The 22786-nt window shown below is 42.7% G+C and overlaps 2 protein-coding genes across 2 annotated transcripts in view; one reads left to right on the top strand and one right to left on the bottom strand.

Annotated features, from left to right (window-relative positions):
* LOC308041820 (rap1 GTPase-activating protein 1-like) overlaps nt 1-22786 on the bottom strand; it is a gene marked incomplete at both ends in the record, with an annotated part of 270379 nt that overhangs the window by 170999 nt on the left and 76594 nt on the right. The gene's annotated exons all lie outside the window — the stretch shown is intronic.
* LOC308047811 (rap1 GTPase-activating protein 1-like) overlaps nt 1692-22786 on the top strand; it is a gene marked incomplete at both ends in the record, with an annotated part of 53614 nt that continues 32519 nt past the window's right edge. The window contains one exon of the mRNA XM_080356556.1: nt 1692-1832. Coding sequence (XP_080212682.1) covers nt 1692-1832 — 141 coding nt within the window. The remainder of the gene's footprint in view (nt 1833-22786) is intronic.

Below are 22786 nucleotides of genomic sequence, written 5' to 3'. Positions count from 1 at the left end.
GCACCGGTGAAATTGCTTGGTTAATCCATTCAATCCTGGTGTGCGGGGTTTTGAGAACTGGCTCTGTGGAGTCGTCTGCGGAAATGCCGCTGTCGGAACACGCACACTCGGTTGTTTACCAAAATATAGGCAGACGCCTTTTACCACGTCGTTTAGCATGCAGAGGGGTACGTCTGTTCCGAAGAGACAACGGAAACGCGTGTGCACGCACAGAAGAAAAACCGGACCAGGTGCCTTTTTGTGTGAACATGAAACAGCCGACTATACACTTGCAGACACGCGAATGTGCATCAATGCAGTCACACAGTCACCAGCTTTTGAGCACAGGCTCTGCTGGTTTTGGCACTCTCCAGGCACACTCCTGAAAGCCGCGCACGCTGCTGTTCATACGCTAAATGGCGTCTTCGGAAACATTTCTCCGGTCGATCTACAGCTCTGATTTCTTCTCGTGTTACTGAGAAATGTCAGCGCAGGAAACCTGTCTCTGTCACGCACACGTCAATCCCTCTTCGGTTTTCCCCTCTAGACTCTGCCTTGATGATTTCCCTGGTCTCTCCTCACTGGAGCAGTCATGGCTGTGCTGTGTTACACACAGGCACAGCCAAAGCACACCAAGTGTCGAGAGGCACACTCCGCTGAGCTCAACACTAGCACAGATGCACATGTGCGACGAAATCAGCTCACATGCTTGTGGAGAGAAAGACATGGACTCACACGCGTGCAGAGCGACGGATAGCTACAGCAGGCGCTAACGAGCACAGACTGACTTACACGCAGACTGTCCCCACACCAACAGGGACCGCTCTGCAAGTAGCCTAGACGTTGATTATCGAATCAACCACACTGACCTGTGCCAAACTCCCAGACACTTACACGCAAGACACAATCTCTCTGACAAGCACACAAGTGTTTGCTCTCAGCTATAGATCAGGGACAATCCTGCGCAGTGCACCCTGTTGCTCTTTCGCTTTAAGGCATGGTGTGTTTCGTTGCTCTTGTAGATCGACTGCTGAGCGCTTCTCCTCGGGCCACTGTAAAGCATTTGCCATAGGTGAGAAGTAGCTCGGAGCAGCATTCAGTTCTGCCTGCCACTGTCTTTGCTCTCCTACTAGCAGAGCTCCCTTGCATCTGTCCGCATGAGAAATGCAGGACTGGGCAACGTCATGCAACACGCGGAACGTTGAAAACAAACGGCGCAGCTGTGCACTCACTCCAGCTTAAGAACGAATGGAGCCCGCACCATGCACACGCATGTGGACAGACAGTGGTTTGTAGACACAAACGCTTTCACGCACACGGTCGTCCAAGTACAGGGACATATCTGCAGGTACCCTCCAAAAGAATATTCTCGTGCAGCCACGTATGCGTGTTGCAGTACGCCAACCATCAACGGACGTGTTTACCCTCAAGCACGTCGGTACGCTTCGCTTACGTCTTTCTGCCCATAGATGGGAGTGGGCGCGCTTGCGGATGTGTGCATGTGTGTGGCCAGGCGTTTGCTTACGCATCAGTTTGTGAAAAGGTAGGTGCTTTTCTCTAGCTGCGTTCGCGTGCACGAGGTGGTGGGTGCACATACCTGGGAGCTTGTGGAAAGATTTCTGCTTGGTTTTCAGTGGGGAATCGTGTGTGTTCCCGTGGACAAACAGAAGGCGTAGCAACTAGGTTCCGGCGCAGAAAACGCAAGTTTTCCCATGCGCTCTCTTTCTCTCCCTTCTCTCATCTTCCAGGATGAAAGCACACCTTTTGTCCCTGATACGATTGCTTCTAATTTCCTACACGCTTATGTGGTAGTTCAGCTCACTCATGACACAACTGGGGACACTTTCTACAAGGTGAACAGAGCCAATAGATTCCTCTGTACTGATTTGCTGATATTGATCCTTGAAGTGGAAACCTGTTCTTGGGCTTTTGGAAGAGGTGCGGATTCAGCCAGCTGTCATCCTAACAGCTCTGCTTGCACTTTTAGCAAACTTGATCAATATGGAATATTAATGGTATTTATTTCTTTGGATCAATTTTCAGTGAAAGGCAATAATTAGATCTATTACCAGTAGACCTAGAAATCCAGTAGCTGCCACCATCTCTCCTTGCCCTTCACACACTCTCTGTTCTCTGACCAGGAGTCTCCAGTCTGCTATGCTGTTCTCTATTCTATAGGTTCACATAGGTCCTCCCTATTTAGTGTGGCTGCTGCTATTTAGCAATCTCTGTTCATGTTTGTTGAGTATTCAGATTTCATAAATACATTTTTATCTGGATGGGGCTAGGAGGTGAGGCTGACAAAGACCAAGATTCTGGAATGCAAGTGTTTTACTGCAGGACTGCTTAGTGCCTCTACCTAGCAAACAGAAAATGAAAGAGTAATTCAATCAATTTATTAAGAATCTACACATGGAACTAGAATATACTTGTATGTTTTTCAAAGGGGCTGATGAATTTCTGAAGCTTAAAGCTTGGGAATTGAAGCAGGACAAATTCAGATTTTTTTGTTGTTGTTGTTGTTTACATCAAAGAGCACAAGGAAAAATTTATGCCATTTTGGGGGATGTATTGCTTGCATCATATAAGTCAGGTAAAACTCATTCACCTAACTGAAAGCTATGTCTGCATTGCTCATGCTGCAGAGCACAGCGCTGAGAGGTTGCCCTGCCGGAGACTGCAGCTCAGATGCAGCTGGTTGGCCTAATCTATGGAATTCAAACCAGTTACATCTGCTTCAGGGGATCCCAGAACAGGATTCCCATCTGTCAGGGAAGTGCTACCTGTTTGGGCCCTCCAGTTGAAAGAAGCTCTACTAGAAAACCAATTCCCTGTCTGCAGCTTTTGCACACAGCTCTTTCACTGTAACATGACTCTGTATGGATGCCTATGTAACTTTATGCTCAACTTTCAGTCATGCTGAGAGAGAAGAAAATATACAGAAACTCAGGTTCTGTGATGTTTCTATTGTAGAAACATTTTAATCAAAGTGCTATGTCTCATATTATGTAGAAATGTTGATTTGGTCCTTATGCCTTGGAAATCTACAAGAACACCGAGAATATAAAAATTTGGACAGGATACCCATCTCTTTTCCCACCAACAAGTGTGCTGGGAGTGGAGTAACCACCTTCTATTGTTCCTTGTGCTATGGGGGGCCTGGTATATATGATAGCTTCATATTGATCAGGGACATAGCACAAGGAACATTGATAGCTTCATGTTGATGAGGGGCATAGGGTCCTAGTTCTTGTCTTGCTTTCTGTTTTATAGGGCACAGAAATTTACTGGATTTCATTTAATGACATGAGAAAGAGCTGGGGAAGGTTACCGTTTGTCTTGTCTCTTCCTACTATTGTTTTCATCTTTCCCTGTCTGCAATGCCATTGTTTTGGTTACTGTAATAGGGTTGCCTGTATCATTTAATGAAATAGTCCCAGTCAGGACCCTAGAGCCAATGCAGGATTTTCTGTAAAGGCTTTTCAAAAGGGCGTTTAACTCATTCTGCCTTGAGAGTATTCTAGTACTTAAGAGACTGAAGGAAAATTTTTTTCCATCCATTTTCCCATTTACTTAAGCTTTAGTGCCTTGTGGTTAAATTGGAATATTAATGGCATTTATTTATTTGAATCAATTTTTGCAATGAGAAAATTAAAATCATAGAATGTCCTGAGTTGGAAGGGACCCACAGGGATCATCGAGTCCATCTCCTCCTGTTCCTGCATATGACAACCCCACAGTTCACATTGTATGCCTGATGGCACTGTCTAGTCTTTTCTTGAATATTGACAGGCTGTGACACCTCCCTCGGGAGCCTGTTCCAATGCTCCACTACCCTCTGGGTGAAGAACCTTTTCCTCATGTCCAACCTGAACCTCCTCTGGCACATCTTCCTGCTATTCCCTTGGGTTCTGTCATTGGTCACCAGAGAGAAGAGATCAGTGCCTGCCCCTCCTTCTCCCCTTGTGAGGAAGCTGTAGAGCCTCCCCTCTGTTCTGTCCCAACAGATGGGATGAGGGATGAGCTAACTCTGAATGCGACACACGCCCTGACTCAACAGATGAGACCAGGTGTGAGTTAACTGTCGGTTAATTCTGTGCGGTTATGTGAAGTGAATGACAGACAATCACTCCAGGGGTCCAATTCAGTTATGAGTTTTACTAAAAGTATGTGTTGGAATACTAGTTACAGCAAATAATAGTGGCTTTGCAAAAATAGTTTATGATATCACAGAACTTATCAATACATTAACAGCAAGAGTCCTACTACGAGCGATGTATTGGCAACCATTAGTAGCTATAATATGGGACTTAGAAGAATCCAACAGCAGAGCTTAAGATAATGTTACTCTTATATGTTCAAAAGGAAGAGAGAGAGAAAAAGAGTGGTACAGAGGGAAGGAAAACTAAGGTGTAAAAGAGAGAGAAAGAGAGTAATATATCACCATTCACAGAAGGAGAGACAAAGAAATGGGGGTATAGAAAAAAGGAGAGACGGAAAGAGCAGAGAGAAAGGAAGAAAAAAACAGATGAGGGATCCAGTCACTCTTAGGGCTCCACAGCGTGGATGATGAGATGTGTGTATGCCCTCCGGTGTCCCGCAGCGAGGATGCTGGGGTTTGTAGTTTAGGAGGGCAGCATCCTCCGATGTCTAGTCTAGTTCCCGTGGTGAGGCTGGTGGGCTGAGGGTCCTCAGGATGGTGGATTCCCTATCAGTGCTGTTTTAAGCGAGCTTTTTTTATAGCCCTCCGAGTAGAGAAGAGTCTGCGGGGGAAAGGGGTGATTGCGAAAGATCGACAAGTCTCGACAAATCCGGGGCCATGTTGAAGGGTCTGAGCTTTTCCCCTTTGTTTGCCAAGCTGTGCATATCAGAAGATGGAGCTATGTACCCTCCAGCTCATCCCCCACCTCCAGTATTGGCCAGCTGGCCTGGGCTGTGGCTTGTTAGCTTGTTGTTGATATGTAAATCGCAGTTCACCCTATACTGAATGTGTCATCTCCTGTGGCTGGATGAACTAGTTTCGCTACAATGTTTTCAGCCATGATCCTTATCAATACACAACACCCTCCTCCAGGCTGAACAAACCAAGTGACTTTAGCTGCTCCTCATATGGCTTCCCCTCCAAACCCTTCACCAACTTTGTAGCCCTCTTCTGGACACTCTCCAGTATCTTTTTTTATACCGTGGTGCCCAGAACTGCACACAGTGCTCCAAGTGAGGCCACACCAGTGCAGAGGAGAGCGGGACAATCACTTCCCTGGTCCAGCTGGCAATGCTGTGCTTGATGCAACCCAGGACATGGTTGGCCCTCTTGGCAGCCAGGACACACTGGTGGCTCATGTTCAACTTGCTGTTGACCAGAACCCTCAGATGCCTCTCCACGGAACTGCTCTCCAGTATCTTGTTCCCCAGTCTGTATGTACAGCCAGGGCTGCGGTGCCCCAGGTGCAATATCTGGCACTTGCCCTTGTTGAATTTCATGCAGTTGGTGATTGCCCATTTCTCCAATTTGCTCAGATCACTCTGCAGGGCCTCTCTGCATCTGAGAGTGTCAACAGCTCCTCCCAGTTTAGTGTCATTGGCTAACTTAGTATTCCCTCAAGTCCTGTGTCCAAGTCATTTATGAAGACATTGAACAGCACTGGCCCTAAGATGGATCCCTGAGGAACCCCACTAGTGACTGGTCACCACCTGACATAACCCCACTTACTAGAACCCTCTGAGCCCAGCCCATCAGCCAATTACTCACCCACAAGTGTTTTTCCAGCTGTATGCTGGACATCTTGTCCAGGAGGATGCTGTGAGAGACAGTATCAAAGGCTTTACTGAAGTCCAAAAAGATCACATCGACAGGCTTCCCTTGGTAAACTAGGTGGGTAACCTTGTCGTAGCAAGAAATTAAGTTTGTTAAGCAGGACTGTGTTGTCATTCAGATGTTTTTCAGTAACTTCTAGAATAATCTTCTCCATAATTTTGCGAGGCACAGATATGATGCTGACATGCCTGACAAAATGCAAGGCAGGATTTTAACTGGTAGATATCTATTGGGAGGGTGTGAGAGGCCTTGTAATTAAGGGTGCTGGCCTATGATGTGAGAAATCTGAACTACCACATCAAACTTGGCAAAAAAAAGCCTGTGAAATATTCTTAATTGCTGTGTGTATCTGGTAAGATAGCTGTGTATAATTACAAGTAAATGGTGTGAAGAGCCAACTGACTATATAAAAACTTCATTACAGTTACTTTTTTGGCATTGATATGTCGGGTAGGAGCACGGTTAAAAAAAAAAAAAAGACAAAAAACCACATGGATATCCTTATCTCTTGCTGAGAAAGTGCTTTTGTATGTGTACCATATGTGTCTCAGAGAGGTGGTGTCACTGAGATACTCCCCTCACTGTGCAGTGTAGTTCCACTGAAAATTCTCTGTCAAAAAAAAGAAAAAAAAAAGATCACTATAATCACATTGACAGAGGTTCTTCTAGTGGAGGTAAATCTTGCCGGCTGAATAGAAGCTTTTTTTTTTTTTTTCCAAATATGCTGCTTGTTATTAAAGATTTCTAAAAACCAATTCACTTTATTGGTTTTGTTGCTTTTACTGTGTGCACATCTAGCTGACTGAATTTCTGGAAGATAAATCAGCACATTTATTCACTGAGTTCAGAAAGAGCTGGATGCATGGGATAACATATTTGAGTTCTTTTCGACATGTGAATTATTCAGGAGGGATCAGATATACCATAGTAGTCTGAAGGCTTTGATAGTCTCACTTGTGTTATGATACTTATTTTTTCCCCCTTATATTTTTTCAAGTTTCAGTCACAGCCCGAGATGACGTCCCCTTCTTTGGACCCCCTCTGCCAAATCCAGCCATATTTAGAAAGGTTTGTTTCTCTTGTCCACTGTTAGATGGCAGGGTAATATGGTAATATGGTCCCCTTCTTTGGACCCCCTCTGCCAAATCCAGCCATATTTAGAAAGGCTTGTTTCTCTTGTCCGCTGTTAGATGGCAGGGTAATATGGTACATACCCTGGAGTTCTGAGTCAGTGTTGTCAGTCTGGCTACATGACTTTGGAGGTCTAAAGAGCAGAAAGGCAGAGCTTTTCTCATGTGATATTTTTATTATTGTTTTCATTTCTAGTCTAGTCTTCATCCTGTTTTGCAGAGTGCAGAGTTTCGTGAATTCCTTTTGGCCAAGCTCATCAACGCTGAGTACAGCTGCTATCGAGCTGATAAATTTGCTAAATTAGAGGTGGGTCTATTACCTTGTTGTTTGCATTAAAAATTATAAAATTATATTACTGCCAGATTAAGAAAATACAGTATAACTTTTTACTTCTTATTTTGTGTTGCTTAAAAAAGGAAGATGAAATGTTATGATACTTGGCTATGTGATACTTCCTTTGTATTTCACAGCAGGTGTGATAGAATATGAACAGGTACCTCCTAATGTAAAGATCTAATCCTCAAGTAAGAGTGGGAATATGATGCATGCATTTTGCTGGAGGAAATTCTGTTTTAGCTGAAACTCAGTATTGTGCTGCAGGATGTGTACTGATCTCACTGATTTTGGTTCAAGGTACTAAAATTCTGTTCCACACTCTGCTGCTTACCTGATCTAGAAAAAAATGCCCTCAATTCATGCCTCTTTTTCATCACCTGTAAAAAAAGTACCAGTGTCCTTTATGACTTGCTTTAGAAAGAGTTTAAAATGGCTAGGTACTATTGTAATATGTTCCATAAAATCTAAACCACTAAAACCACATCTAAAACCACTTCATACTGTTTAAAATAATCTTCATGATGTTTGGTTTTGTTTTTGTTTTTTTAAGACAGACGTGAGACATTGCAAAAACAGGAAAAATAATCCCTCCGCCCCCAATAATAGTTGTGTTTTCATTCCTAATGTTGACGCAGAAAAGAACTCGGAGTGCCCTCTTGGAGAGCCTTTTTGAGGAGCTGCAGCTTCGCAGCCGCAGTATGATGGGGTTGCCCATAGGGGAGGATGACAAGATAGAGAATGGCAGTGGGAGCTTCCTTGAGAATTTCAAGGTGAGCCATAGTGGATTGATTCCTTTACCCAGTTGCTCATAATTTTCTCAAGCTCATTGTGTGTCCCTCCAAGGAATATTCACCCTGCTGGTCAGCTGTGCTTAGGGTGAGACAGAAGAAGTCTTTCAATCCAGCAGCCTTTCTCTAGAGCATCTTCAACTGTCCTTTGCCATATGTCTCAAGAAAAATTTTTCCCCTTCCTGTGCGTCTTTCTACAGAGCTACCGTGTGGCTTAGGGTGGAATTCCTTATTGTCCCTAAGAAATGAAATTCTTTATGCTTCATGCTGTCGTCTAATGTTAGACGAGGTGTCACTCCATGACTTACAGAAAAAGGAATGAGTGTTTGCAAGAGGAACAGTAATACCTAGTAGCAAGCAGCTTTCAGTTCCTACAGCATATCTCTTTCACTTAATTTTCCTCATAACTGAAATATTTGCAACAGCCACTGCAAGAGCGTTTCTAATGTATCTGTGAGTGTACCATCTAGAGAAACTGTGATGCTTTACTCACTCTCTAAAAGCCAGAGATAATTTACTTTCTTTTGTTCAGTGTAGATTACACTTTGTTCTTTTTCTTTTTCTTTTTTTTTTTTTTTTTTAATCAGGTGGCAGAACTTATTTTAAAAGTGATCAAGATGATACGAGATAGGAAAGTTTTTGTACAAACAGGAAAACTGAGTTTTGAACTGAGAATCTTATATCATTTTCCTATCTACTTTTCCTCTCCCACTTCTGTGGAGGTGCCTCACCACTTCTTTTGTGTAAGTTAGCTGTCTGGACAGAGAAATACGTTATTTCTTCAGATGACCATGGTGGGCTAGTTAGAGTTGTTAAGGGCTGTCAAACTAATCCATTTACATATAGTTATATGCGTAGCTTTGGTCAGAACTGGGATGCTTTGATGAGGTGTGTTTTTACATACAATCAGTCTATCCTGCCTTTGCTGCTAAACAGGAATTTCCTACCCATCTGGGTCTTACACTAATTATCCCAAAATGTCCTTTTCTGACTTATAGCAGATGCTGTGATTTGCATGTCATGTAGACATATGACCTTTGCAGAAGGCTGGAAAAGGCTGAGTAAACTCAAAAATAGCTTTTTCAGATGCTGCAGACTTTAGTATGGCTCCTTTCCCTTTGGAACCAACACCCAAGTTCATGCAAGACTGAACCTTACAGTCTTGAACAGGAGTTTGATTTTCTGTTTTGTAGCCTGTACTGGGTAAGAATTCTTCAGATTATGCTGTCTTATCCAATCTGCTGGGATACTGGTAGGGAATCTCTATTTTTTGCAACAGGAAAAGGGAAGTGAAAGTAGAGAATAAACTTGAGGAAGAGATCTCCACTGGCAGTGAGCTCCATGAATTGGCTAGGACCAAAAATGGGTAATATCTAAGATGCTGTCTTCTAGGAATTAGGATTTCTGTGGTTTTGGTGCTGGTTTATCACACCTTTCCACCCAAACTGTGGTACTTTTCCTACTGCTCTACTGTGTGCAGGTCTATATGTGTATCTGTGTTTGTTTGTTTCCCTGCTTCCCCACTGTTCAGCGGGTGATTAGAGGCCGCAGCCAGAGCCTGGATACCATGGGGATATCCATGAGAAAGCAGCAGCCAGCCACCCTGCCCAGCCGCCCAGCTACACCTGGCCTTGCCCTCAGCCAGAGTGTCACCGAGGGCCCTAAGGCCATTGCTGCGGTAAGGTATTTGAGTGGGCTGTAAGAAGAAACCTGGCATACCTTTGTGAGCCATCCATACATTCTTAGTTCTCTTTCCCTATTAGTTTGTCCTTTTGTCTTTCTGTGAATGTCTTTCTGTTGTACAATCCCATCTCACAAGTGGTGACAGCACGTGTTGCAATCTGTTTTGTCTGTGCCTATCTCTAGCCTCAGTTCATGTGTAAACTAGAGCTGAGATTGATGCAGACTGGGAGGAGAAAGCCAAACATGATTCTGCATCAGATATCTATCCTGGATTAGATCCTGTATGTTGCCATACCTTAAAAAAATGCATGTACTGTGGTTTGACTAGAATGGTGCTGTATTCTCATATGGCAAGAGCTGAGAATATAAAGACACTAGATCTGTTCCATTTTCTTCAATTTCACCAATCAGATTCTTTTCTGTAATATAAACAGGTGTGCAATGCTTATTCAAGGTGCGTTTTTGCTGTAAACATAATTTGTATGTTGGGAACAAATAGCAGAGTTAATAAAGTTTGGGGTGAGAAAGAGTGAATATTTCTAGTCACTATCAAAGGCTTTCTTATTTGATAAGGATACCAAACATATGTGATCAGTGTGAGCATAACAAATCCATGACAAATGTTACCAGAAAAGGATCCATGTTTCTGATACTGGAATTATGGTCACTTTGGCCAAAGTGCATCTAGCTGATTATGGTCTTTGCACTAGTGATGTCAGTATACAGGCAAACTACAAAAACACATCTCTGAGTAAGCCAAGAAGGTTCCTTTCAGTATGGAAATTTATTGGTGACAGTTTCCTCAGTTGTATGCATTCCTTATGTCAGCACAACTAATTCACAGCGTAGTAATGATGAGTTTGCTGCCTCCTTCTCTCCTTTAACTTCTATTTTTCTCTGCCTTCCTGATTCTGCCTCTCCTTCTCTCATCACATGGGGATACCTCCCTTCCTGAGCCTCTTTCTCTGTATAGTGGCTGTGTATCTTGTTCTGACTTTGTTTCTGTATCTTTCAGTCTCTTTCTTGTACCACCTTTGTAAGCCCTAGATTATGTTTCTCACTGACAGAAAGTACTCCTTGCACCAGTGGAGCTGAGCTGTTCTATTGTATTGCAAAGCAAAGGAGAGGATCTGGATCCACATTGCAAACTCTCTTCCATGCTTTCAGTTCTCCACAGTGTTTCCCGTCATGTTTCCCGCTCTCTTTTCTGTCACACTTTCCTTTTTTCTAGTCTTTTGCCTTGCCTGGTAGGAGCCCCTCACGTACTCGAGCTAGCTGGTTCCATGGGCGACGGAGTAGTGCCATTGGCATTGAGAACATACGGGAGGAAAAGAGGTATGAGCCGTGGGAAGATGAGACAAAGACAGAAAAAAAAAAAAAAAACATAGAAGGAGATGAGAAAGGGGAGATAGAAAGGCATGTATAAGGACAGAAAGGTAATTGACAGGAATGAGTATGGAAATGGAAATGGTTGGAATGGGAAGAAAAGCCTCATTATGAGTTAATGGAGAAATGGACAATTGACAGAAACAAACAAAACAAAAAGGGCTCTTTGTAAAGGAGAATAATCAATATGAGTGGAAGAAGGGAGGAAATGGGTGGAGGAACATAGTAATGTCACTCTTAAATATTGTGCAATATGTTCCAGGACTCCTGGTTCTCCTGTTCTGTATTCATCACTTTCAGATAACAATCAGATTAAAGGCTTCTATTTGGCAAGGGAGAATTGGGTGCTTGGTTGGTTGTTTGGTTTTGTGTCAAAAAGTTCAAATAGACAAAACTTCTGATACCTTGAAAAAAAAGGATTTTTTAAAAAAAGCTTTAAGTCAAAACAAATTAGATGGTGTGAGAAATACTTAAAGGGTAACATACAGGTTCAAGGAGTGATTTGGCATATTTGACAGAATTTTAACCATTCAAAAGTTGTCTGTTGGTCACAAGAGATTTAGTTAAATCAAATTTGTCTCAGTTCTTGCTGAGGCTCCTTTTCAAGATTATACAGAGTTTCAGAAGTCACATGAGTGCTCTGCATCTAATATACATTTTTTCCAGGTGCAAGAATTCCGGGGGACAGCTTACAGACTCAGCGTAAAAGGGGGAAAAAAGCTATCTTTAATGTGGAAAATAGTGATTTCACAACAGGAAGAATTACTACATTTTCCCTTCTAGGTATTCCCTTGGACCTTTCTTTAATGAGATGCCTAGGACCTAATCTGAATAAAAATAGTATAGAATACAGTATAGAACCTTCTTTGAGAAAAATTAAATCTGAGACAACTTCCATGTAACAGTCTAAGCCAACACAGTAGCCATAGCTCCTCACTACTTTGAATAGTTTTGTACCTTATGCAGCTGCACCTGCCAACCCATTACATTGTGTACAACATTATTCACTATCCCCTTAAAAGATCTGTAAAAGTTTTCTACAATAAGGAAAATCCCTAGATTTCTTTTCTTTCTGTTTTGTTTTTGTTTGGTTGGTTTTTGTTTTGGTTTGGTTTTTCCCCTGGCCTTTGCTAGGAGGGAATTGGTAAGTTATTTGGTTTATTTAGCTTTCCTTTTGTTTATTTGTAATCGTATTATAGATATGAGGAACAGTGAGCCTTATCTTGTGTTCTGTGAAAAACTATTTGGTTGATTCTTGAAGGTGCAGTTTAACCAGCAACTGGTCTGTTCTAATGGTTCAATGCCACTGAAAAGCAGTCCCACTAACTCTTTCAACTACCCAATCCTGTCCTATTCCTTGTGATGGCTCAGATGTTCAGTGAACTCTTCATGGAACTGATTCAGCCCATTAATCTAACAGAAAAAGTATCAACTTTCACTGGATTGTCTGCCAGGTTCTGCCATGAACTGGTTCATGGATGAGTCTGATGGGTACCTGGGCTGATGGGAAGTACACTCAGCAAGAATGGGGGAGACTGGAGCAGTCTCTCTGGCAGAAGAGAGATTAACACACTGTGTGTGACTTCACCCTGAAGCTGTAGTTTAATGGTATGCAGGCTCTGACAGCAGAGCTGACCCAGGAGGAACTTTGTGAGCTCCATCACTGAAGCCACAAAACTCACCCAAAAAAACCCTGAGTTTTCCAATCCTTAATTAAACATGCCCCACTTTTCAGTTACTTACACAGACAGCTTGCTTCAGAAGTATCTTGACAAGTACTAGTAGCAACAAAACTATTGTAACCATCCTGAAACAGAAATTTGCTGGATCCTTTTTCTTTGTGCAATAAATACATTAACTCTCTAATCAATCCTAAAACTTTCTAAGACCAATGAAATGGGGAGGGTAGAAGAAAAAGAGGAAGAATTAAAAGAGAGTACAGAAATTAATTTTAACTTTTATATCAATTCAAAAGGAGCTTAAAGCTGGCCATTTCTAATATATTGCCCTCAACAGGTCACATGTGAGGAACCTACTCTTCTCAACACAACTGTACTTTCATGTGTATATGAAAGATCCAGCTTTGTAATTGTGGCTGGTAAGAAAGTGTTAGAATAGATAGTAGTTAACTCTGACCATGAGGTACAGCTGGTTTCTATTTTTTCCCAACAGAGGCACTGCAGAGAGGATACAGAAGGTGCTGGACAGTCCAGGAACTTTCTTTGACCTGAAGTCTGATGGATCCTCCAGTCCCAGCTCTCCAGAATTCCCCAGGAGGATAAGCAAGTGAGTTGAAAATAATTTTAGTATTTGAAATACACTCAGTGTGTCTGGTATCAACTTAAGCATGGTGCATGTCTTGCTCTCTTGGAGGATTTACTAAGACTGCCCACATCAGGCATTGCAGTATCTTAAAAGTTGTATGTCTGGCCATGGAACAGTAATTCAAGCATGCAAGTAAGTAAGTCAGCTTTCTTAAACAGCCAGTGAATAAAGATTGAACCATTTAAAGGTGATTTGGCTGTATCTTTACTGTAATGTTAGTTTGCATCCAACAGGATACACAAAGCCCTAGCAGTTCAGTTGTCCATGCTTACTCATGTATTTTTTTCCTCTGTAGTTTGCTCTGGGTTGATTTTGGAGCTTCATGGAGAAGCTTGGACAAGAATTTGTTGGAATGTTGTGTTCAAGTTCTGCCCCTTCAAGCAGGATTCACGCTGCTGCTCCAAACCAGTCTGAACTACTAGTCTGTTTTCAGTCCCCCCAAAGTGTTACAGTGGGGTCTCATGTGTTGCACCTAAGTTTCATCGCTAAAGTACGCCATACCATACCTAGTGTACTCCTGCAAAATACTTCACGTGGTAGTCTGCAAAATAGTTCTTCAGTTTCTGGTGGTCAAAAACTATATAAAAATGTACTTTCCTGGTAGTGCATCTTTGCTGTTGCTAAGCTGCATTATGCTGGGATGTGATCCTATCTAGGATACTTCAGGACTTAATGGAAACTATACATTTACATTTACAAGATTCCAGAGCAGCCTGTCTCTAAATCCAGGACTGCAGCTGACTTTCTGGAACAGCTTGCCACACCTGATTTTTTTCATGAGAACTTGGATGAGACCTGTGGCAAAAAGGGCACTGAGTACTTTGTAGTAAGGCATGTCCCTTTCTCAGGACTGGGGCTGCTCTAGGAAACTTTCGGGAAATGCTCTAGAGCCAGGCCTCTGTGTTGCTCCAGGTGCCAAGTCTGATAAGGAAGGGCCTTCCTTCCAGGTAGATCCAAAGCTCCATAAGAATTGCAGGCTGGTGACTATCTGCAGTAGTTCAGCTGTGCGACTACCCAAAATGTTGTCACAGCCAAGGTGCAGAGTTCTGGTAAATATGTTTTTGTGATACTAGTTTTTGGTTTAGGTGGGTGTCCAAAATTTTGGTGGAGGATGAGAGCACAGCTAGGAGATATAGACCATTTAAGATGCTAGCTCTGGCAGCAAAGGATAAGAGAGAATGCAGGACATGGAATCACTGATTGGTCAGCAGCTCCTTCCAGCCTTACCACATTATTCTACCTCCCCATCCTCATACTGCCTGGGACCTTGTTAATGAATTAGAGGTTCACACGTGAAGGACTCTTGCTCTGATTAGGCAGATGAAGTAACCTTGCATAATCAGCAAGAATTCTGCCTAGTAAGAAAACATCTCATAATTTGGTTAGTCCTGGTTAGCATACTGTAGAATGTGTGCATGTCCTGGAAGAAAATGATGAAGCTTTCTTGACATCTGTTCCTGATTTCTACATTTGATTGTGGGCTTCATCCACTTCCCAGCCCCCAGTGTCTATTCATCAGCTGAGGTGAACCAGATGCAATGGCTGTTTCAAATTGATATGACATGCTTTCAGAGAGCAAACATACCATGAGATTTCACTGACAATACTTGCATGAATATTGTTTATGCACATGAGGCATGACCTGTACGATTTGGCAGTCTATTTCTGTCACCAGGATTCTCTCTGAGCATCTTTTTCCAGTCCTGGATCCAAAACCACTTGTACAATCACCAGAAGAAGTCTTTTCACAGTTGTGGTAGTTTAGCTCTTTCCTGGACAGTTTGTTTACAAGGTGGGATGTAACATGGAGTTTAGTACAACTGGTGATTAGCCAGAGTTAGAGTTGTAATTTCAGAGTTAGGGACCAGCCCATGTACAAGTCATAGCTTCTGCATCATAGCTGGGACAGGGAATCAAGGACATGGAATTCCACCACATAGAGCGCACTATTTTCGCCAAAACAGTATTAGCACATTATTGCAGTAACAGTCTAGGAGTTTAATTCTAACAGGCTATCTCAAAGATAGTTCTACTGAAATAGTATTGTTCATTAATTGTGAAGCCACAAATCAGGATTGTGATATAGGCATATTTCTAATGCAAAAAGAGTTCCAGCTGGTTCTAGAGCAATTTCTGCAGCCCATATTAAAAATGTCATCCCTGGCAGTATGTCAATCAATCCGCTCCTGGTTCTCCCCAGGGAGTAGTGTCACAGGAAATTTCTCTGTCACAAAAATGTTCAGCATGTTGCTGCTGGTCTTAAATAATAATTACAGATTCTAGATCGAATCAAACCCTTAGTCCATGTTGTGCTAAAACCAAGCTGGAAATAATGTAAAGGGAACACAGATTAATTCTTTTACAGTAGCGCTCTCTTTCCTCACATGCTGATTGCCAACACACCATTCTGCAGTGATTAGCTTGCAGTCCATGAAAGTGCATTGTTCAGTTGGGCTTCTCTACCACGTGCAGGGACAATTACCCTTAGTTTTTCTGCTTTACTGTCCAGGTAGGCTTCCAAATAATCCTTCTTCCCATGGGACAGACTTAAAAGAATGAACCCCGCCTAAGTAACCACATAGCAAACCTCCTCAGGATCAGATGGCTTTCTGGGTTGCATCTGAAAAATCAAGCACTGTACTGTGTACACCCAAATCCTAGGAAAAGTTTTTTTGTGTTTTCCATCCTTAGACTCATCTGAGTAGGGACATCAAGCCAATCAAGCGCGGACCAGATGCTTCTCTGTCATTGGTTACCTACTGAAGATACTGGCAAGACTTTTGGGGTGAAATGAGAGCCTTGGCTAAGAGGAGCATGAACTTACTTAGAGGACCTCAAGGACTGTGGAGAGACCAAGTGGCACCATGTAATGCTCCACTGGCAGTTCCAGGAGCAAGAGTCCTGGGAAAGGGACGTGTCCAGATAACTTCTATTGGAGCATTTTGGCTCTAGCCCATTCCCATTGCCCAGTTAGCAGCCATTGAAACAGCCTCTACTAGTGATGAGGGAAAGAGGCTGCTGCTGAGTGCCTCTCCTTCTCTTCCCCTCCCCTCTTCTCAGATGAGCCAGAAGAGAACAGCTTGGCCTGCAGAAGGCAAGAGCAGACAAACATCTTTCCACCTCTGTCTCTACTGTCTTTGGATGACATAGGTCAGTAGGTGAGGATGGAGAAACCTGCTGAGGAAGGATGCTGAGAAGGAGATACTTTGTAAAAATCTGGGCTCTAACTCACTTAAATTCATGTTATTGATTTGCTCTGCCAATAGAGAAGCATGTTGGTCTTCATTTCCTCCAAAATATATTTCCTAACCTCCTGAGGAAATACCTTTGGCCTATATTGGCCCTGTCTTTACTGTTCTCCCTGTTGCATGCTGGCATGTGATATGCCTGGGACTTTAGGTTTCATTACTGCTTGTAGGTCAAGACTGGCCACATTTTGCAGTGTTTCTGAAGGAATAAACATATTTAGTATCTTGAAGGTGTCTTATCTTTCTTGCCTCTCCTAGCTTTTTTGGGTTTCTTAACATTTTTAAGCACTCATCTCTCTCTTATTGGCTGATCTCTTCTGCAGGCAGTGAGTATTTCACCATAAATGTTAGGTTTACATGCACAGTGCACCTTCCACCATGTGAGCTTATCAGCCTCATGAACTGCTCTTTCTCCTAGATGACTGTAAGCAGTGGATCCCAAATTCTGAGCTGGGAGAAGCTGACCTAAAGGGTCCTTTTTGACAGATATGAAACATGGTATATATCATGGCTATCTCAGTGACCATGACATTTGAGAGAGTGGCAGTCAAGTGATCCAATAGATTTTGCTTTGAATGTTCCTATTGTAATGGCCTTGTGGGAGCTAAAAGTCTAGTGGGATGGACCTACAGGAGCCTGGCTACTGGCAGCTGTGCACATACAAAATCACCAGGAAGGGCATCCTCACCTAGGTATGTTCCTATCTGTAAGCAGGAGGACCTTTCTGACATGTCTGTGCAAGAGCTTGACACTCAATCCTAATGGCTTGGCACTGAGACATCCTAAAATAATGCAGATCTCAGTAATTTGTTTGTGCCTTCCCATTGCTTCCTTGAATTTTCTTAGTTAATAATTCTATAATACTGGTTAATGTCTATAAGTTTTCCTTACTCCTCCTGTTAAAACTGTCTGGAAACATAGCAGTAACAATTCATAAGCTCTATGACATGAAAAGTGTGCTTTTATAGCTTCCTTGTACTGTCTGGAATTTCACCAGACCAAACACAATAGGCTGAGAGTGGATGTGGGTGGCCGAGGCTGGGTAGTGCCTTGCCTTTATACTCAGTTTAACACCTCAACATGTTGTATTTAGGCTTCTAAAATCTCTAATCTCCAAAGTGAAGGCATCTGTTGATTTTAATGAATGTCTAGAGGTTAACAGTGCTTAAATGCAGGTGGTTTGACTCACTCTGCTTGAAGACACTTAGGTCTGTGACTTAAAAATTCAGTCTTGTCCTTTGATTATAGTTATCCAGCATGGAAACAAGAAGTGGTGTTTCTACTAAATGAAGTAGCAACTAGAAATTAAGGAATGCAAGCCAGTTCACCAGAATTGGAAAAACTAGCTGTGGATGAATAATTTCCTGTTGCTGACTACTATATGATAAAGTTATGTCACAAAAAGTGCAAGCCTATGTGTAACAATAAGCCTGATAATGTTGAATGCTTACATTTCACAGAATGCTCAGGAGTCAGACTTCAGGATACTGCGTGATGCAGCCATTCTCACGTTCTTCATCCAGTGTAAGCAGTTGTTGTAGTAGTTTGAGGGAAAATGAAACATCTGAGGAAGAGGAGAATGACAGGGTGGGTGTATGAACTCTAACAGGCTACCCTCCCTGATTTTACCAAGTGCTTTATTAAAACACGTCTTCTTTGCCCTCTCCAGGAGCTGATGTGCTCTCTTAAGGGCCTTCCAAAACAGGATTCAATGGTTCAGACTATGTGGCTGGATGACAGTGACTGCACACCCAGTACTTCCAGCTCACCAGGTAAAAAAGAAAGAAAGAAAAACAGAAAAAATCCTCTGGTTATGCTTCTAGAAACATATGTGATGTTGAGCTACAATCATTTTGGAAAATCTTTCGTATGCCATCCTTGAGATTTGGGAAAGCATAGGTAGATAATAGGCTGAGAGAAATGGGAGAGAAGCCAGCATGCAAATCCTAATGGGGAATGGAGAATGGGAAGTGTGTTCCAGTAGCATGAATAAATATTGCTGTACACACTGCAGAAGGAGCTACAGTAGATTGCAAAGAATGAGTGTGTTCCTGTGTGAGTGTGTTCATGTGTTTCTATGGAGAACAAGCAAGAACAGAACAAGTAAGGGCTCAGTTAGCTTTAATTTTCTTAGGACAGTCTCAAGATGATATTCGAAAGAAATTACAGAAACTGGAGGGGGCACAATTACGAGATCTGGATGTTATGTTAGAAACAGCCTGGAAAGTTAATAATAAGAGAGAAAAGGAACAGTCAAGGCATTATCAGCAAGACCTGTTGTCCAAGGACAAGGTGGGGGAGTAGGAACAGGAGTCCGTGGTAGATGAATTAGAAACGGTCAAGGGCGTGGTTTTCGGAATGTTCAGGGAATTCCTTTGGGACCTGTTGTAAAGCTTGGTTCAAATCAATGTGCTTATTGTAAGCAGCAAGGACACTGGAAAAACGAATGCCCAAACTGTCCCAGTTCCATGAGTTGGGTACCAAATGCAGTAGGAAATGCAGTACAAACTATGGTGCTGGGGGAGTATAGTAATGACAGCTGACTATATGAAAGCACAAAAATGGATACCCAGAATAAGGAGCCCTTAGTGACGGTACAAGTGGGAGACCAGGATGTGAGATTTTTTGTGGACACAGGGGCTACCTATTCTGTGCTAAATTCCTTACAGAGAACAGTAGGTCATAAAACGACAATGATTGTTGGTGCCACAGGGAAGGAAGAAGTACGGCCATTCCTACAACCCTTAGATTTGTGTTTTGGAGGAAAGGAATTAACCCACAAGTTCTTATATGTTCCAGACTGTCCAGTTTCCCTTTTAGGACGGGATTTATTGACCACATTGGATGCCGTAATAACATTTGAGGATGGAAACCTGGTAATGAAAATTCCAGAATCTAAGGTAGGACAAATTCTGTTATTAAAAGAAAACCTGGTAGTGAAAATACCACAAGCAGTGGAGGAGGCTGTGATGGACTGACATACCTGGGAAATCAAAACCAGCCCAGCCTGTAAAAGTGGAACTGAAGGAAGATGCCAAGCCAGTACAGTTGAGGCAGTACCCACTGAAACTAGAAGCTAGGTTAGGAATAGTACCTCTAATTGAAAAATTCTTGAAATATGGTATTCTAGAGGAATGTGAATCAGAATATAATACTCCAATTTTTCCAGTAAAGAAACCTGATGGTAGTTATCAATTAGTCCAAGATTTGCGGGCTGTAAACCAGATCACTAAGGACATTTATCCGGTAGTTGCAAATCCATATACCTTGTTAACATCTGTGAAAGAGAAATATAAATGGTTTACTGTACTTGATTTAAAAGATGCCTTCTTCTGCATACCCCTTGACCATGAAAGCAAAAATTCCCATTGCCTTTGAATGGGAAAATCCACACAATGGGAGGAACACTCAATTAACCTGGACACGCCTTCCACAAGGGTTCAAGAATAGCCCAACCATCTTTGGAAATCAACTAGCCAAGGAACTCGAGGAATGGACTACAAAAGGTCATATCATGATCCCTCGACAATGGTATTTGTTGCTACAATATGTAGATGATATTCTGATTGCGACTATGGGAAAAAGGATAGAAGTGTTTGTATCCCATATGGTGACAACAGTATTGGAACAAAAGGGGGGCCATTGGCTTTCCTCAAGCAGAATGATGAAATACCAGGTAATTCTGACAGAACAAGATGATGTTGTTCTAAAAATTACTAACCTAATGAATCCTGCGGAGTTTTTGGGTGCAGGTACTGAAGAAGGAGATCTGGAACATGATTGTGTGGAAGTCATCGAATACACCCATGCAAGTCGTCCTGATTTGAGAGACACCCCGCTGGCAGAAACTGACTGGGAACTCTTTAGTGATGGCAGTAGCTTTGTGGAAAGTGGAGTACGGTATGCAGGATATGCGATCACTACTGTCAAGACAGTAATTGAGGCCAAACCCTTACCACCAAACACCTCAGCACAAAAAGCGGAATTAATCGCCTTGACTAGGGCATTGGAACTCAGTGAGAACAAGAAAGGTAACATATGGACTGACTCAAAATATGCTTTCGGAGTTGTTCATGTGCATGGAGCCTTTGGAAAGAGTGGGGACTGCTCTCTTCACAAGGAACAAACATTAAATACCAGAAGGAAATACTGAACTTGATTAATGCCATTCAGAAACCATCACAAGTTGCTATAATGCACTGTAAAGCTCATCAAAGTGGAACATTGAAAATTATTGGGGGAAATCAGCTTGCTGATCAAACAGCTCCGTCGGTGGCACGGCAAGTGAGAACAATGGTGGGTCTTGTCTCCCAGAAGGTAAGAGCAATTGATTTATTACCTTCAGAGCCACCTAAATATTCCATAGAAGATGAAAAACTTGTAAGTCTAGTAAGAGCCAGCAAGAATAATTCTGGGTGGTATGTAACCACCAATGGACAAGTTGTGGTGCCAAGCACTATTATGAGAGGAATACTTCAGACAGAACACCAGAAGTGTCACTGGGGTGCAGAAGCATTGGTAACTTATCTAAGGAAACAAATTATCTCGGTCCAGATGTTAACAATGGCAAAGTCTATTACAGCTAAGTGTGAAATTTGCTTGAAAAATAATCCTCTAGTAAAAAGAAAAATAGAAATGGGGAAAATTAAGACAGGCGTGCAACCCGGGGATTATTGGCAAATAGATTACACGGAACTCCCCAGAACTCGTGGATGTAGATATCTACTCGTTGTGGTGTATACCTTTTCTGGATGGCCAGAAGCCTTCCCTTGTCACACCAACCAAGCAAAAGAAACTGTGAAATGGTTATTAAAAGAAATAATCCCTAGATTTGGGGTACCAATAGGAATATCATCCGATAGGGGGCCCCATTTTGTGGCACAACTGATAAAGGAGGTTAGCAGATGTTTAGGGATTCATTGGCATCTGCATACTCCCGGGAGGTTTTCTCGGTAAGGACCAGCTGATTGTTTCCAGGGTTTAAGGTGTTTAGGTGCAGAGGGTTCTGTTTCCGAAGGTGCAAGACACGGCACATCCAATTCTAAAGCGTTACTGCTACTGTTTTCTATAGCCATACACGTGCCCTCCGGTGGCCACTGTACTTCACTAGGCAGGTCATATTCAGGCCACCGGCGAGTACAATATTCAGTTAATTTCTTTTTACTCATTGATTGTCTGAATCCACCCTCCTTCCAATGTTTCAACACGTAATCTAATGGTGACATCTTTGTATTGCACGTATCAACACAGAAGGATATAGATAACTAACACAGAAAGATAACACAGGTAACTTTACCAGAACAACAGTAAACACGGATCAAATCACCAGTTTCAACAGTAAATACAGATTAAATCACCAGAACTACAGACCAGGTGCTGAGCAGCACTAATAACCAGACCAGGTGCGCACAAATTACCAAACCAGACCAGGTGCCGAGCCTGCGGCACAAATAACCAGACCAGACCAGATGCCGAGCCCGCAGAGGTTTCCCTCTGTCTGACGGACGGCTGCCTAGGCAATACCCCGGGAGCTCCCTGCCCAACCGAGCGTGGCTTTCGCTGCGTCTGACCGGCAGGCTACCAGATGCCTGACCAGCAGGCTACCAGACCAAAACCAGACCAGGTGGGTAGCCAATAATCCAGATAAAGCACTTTCTTACCAGTCAGAGGTCCGTCATGAGCAGCAGAGGGTCAGTCGCATCCGATGCACTCCCCAAGAATACCTCGGTGCTAGCCGGAGCAGGATCGAGACGTGACCCACCTCAGCAGCCCACGAGGTCCCACCTGGGTCGCCAAAATGTTAGCAATAAGGACACATAACCACAGGCGTAGTTATATGCGGTGCTTTATTTCAGCACTGGGAAACCAGGGGTTCACACCCAAAGCTGGCTTCCCTGCTCAGTTTAAGTTACACAGTATTTATACAGTCCATTCACATACATATTCGTATATTCATTAAGATACGTAACGGTTACTCAACATTGATTGCAACATCGATTGCAACATCTTGGAACTATTTTGATCATGTGCAGTGTCCTCTGGTGGTCTTTCAGGGGGTCTTCAGGATGAAGTAAGTAGTCTTCATCACTTCTGTC

The sequence above is a fragment of the Nesoenas mayeri genome, assembly GCF_963082525.1.
Source record: "Nesoenas mayeri genome assembly, chromosome: 1".
Classification (NCBI taxonomy): Eukaryota; Metazoa; Chordata; class Aves; order Columbiformes; family Columbidae; genus Nesoenas; species Nesoenas mayeri.
Note: the sequence above shows the minus strand (reverse complement) of the source record. Positions and strands in the feature narration are given on the sequence as shown.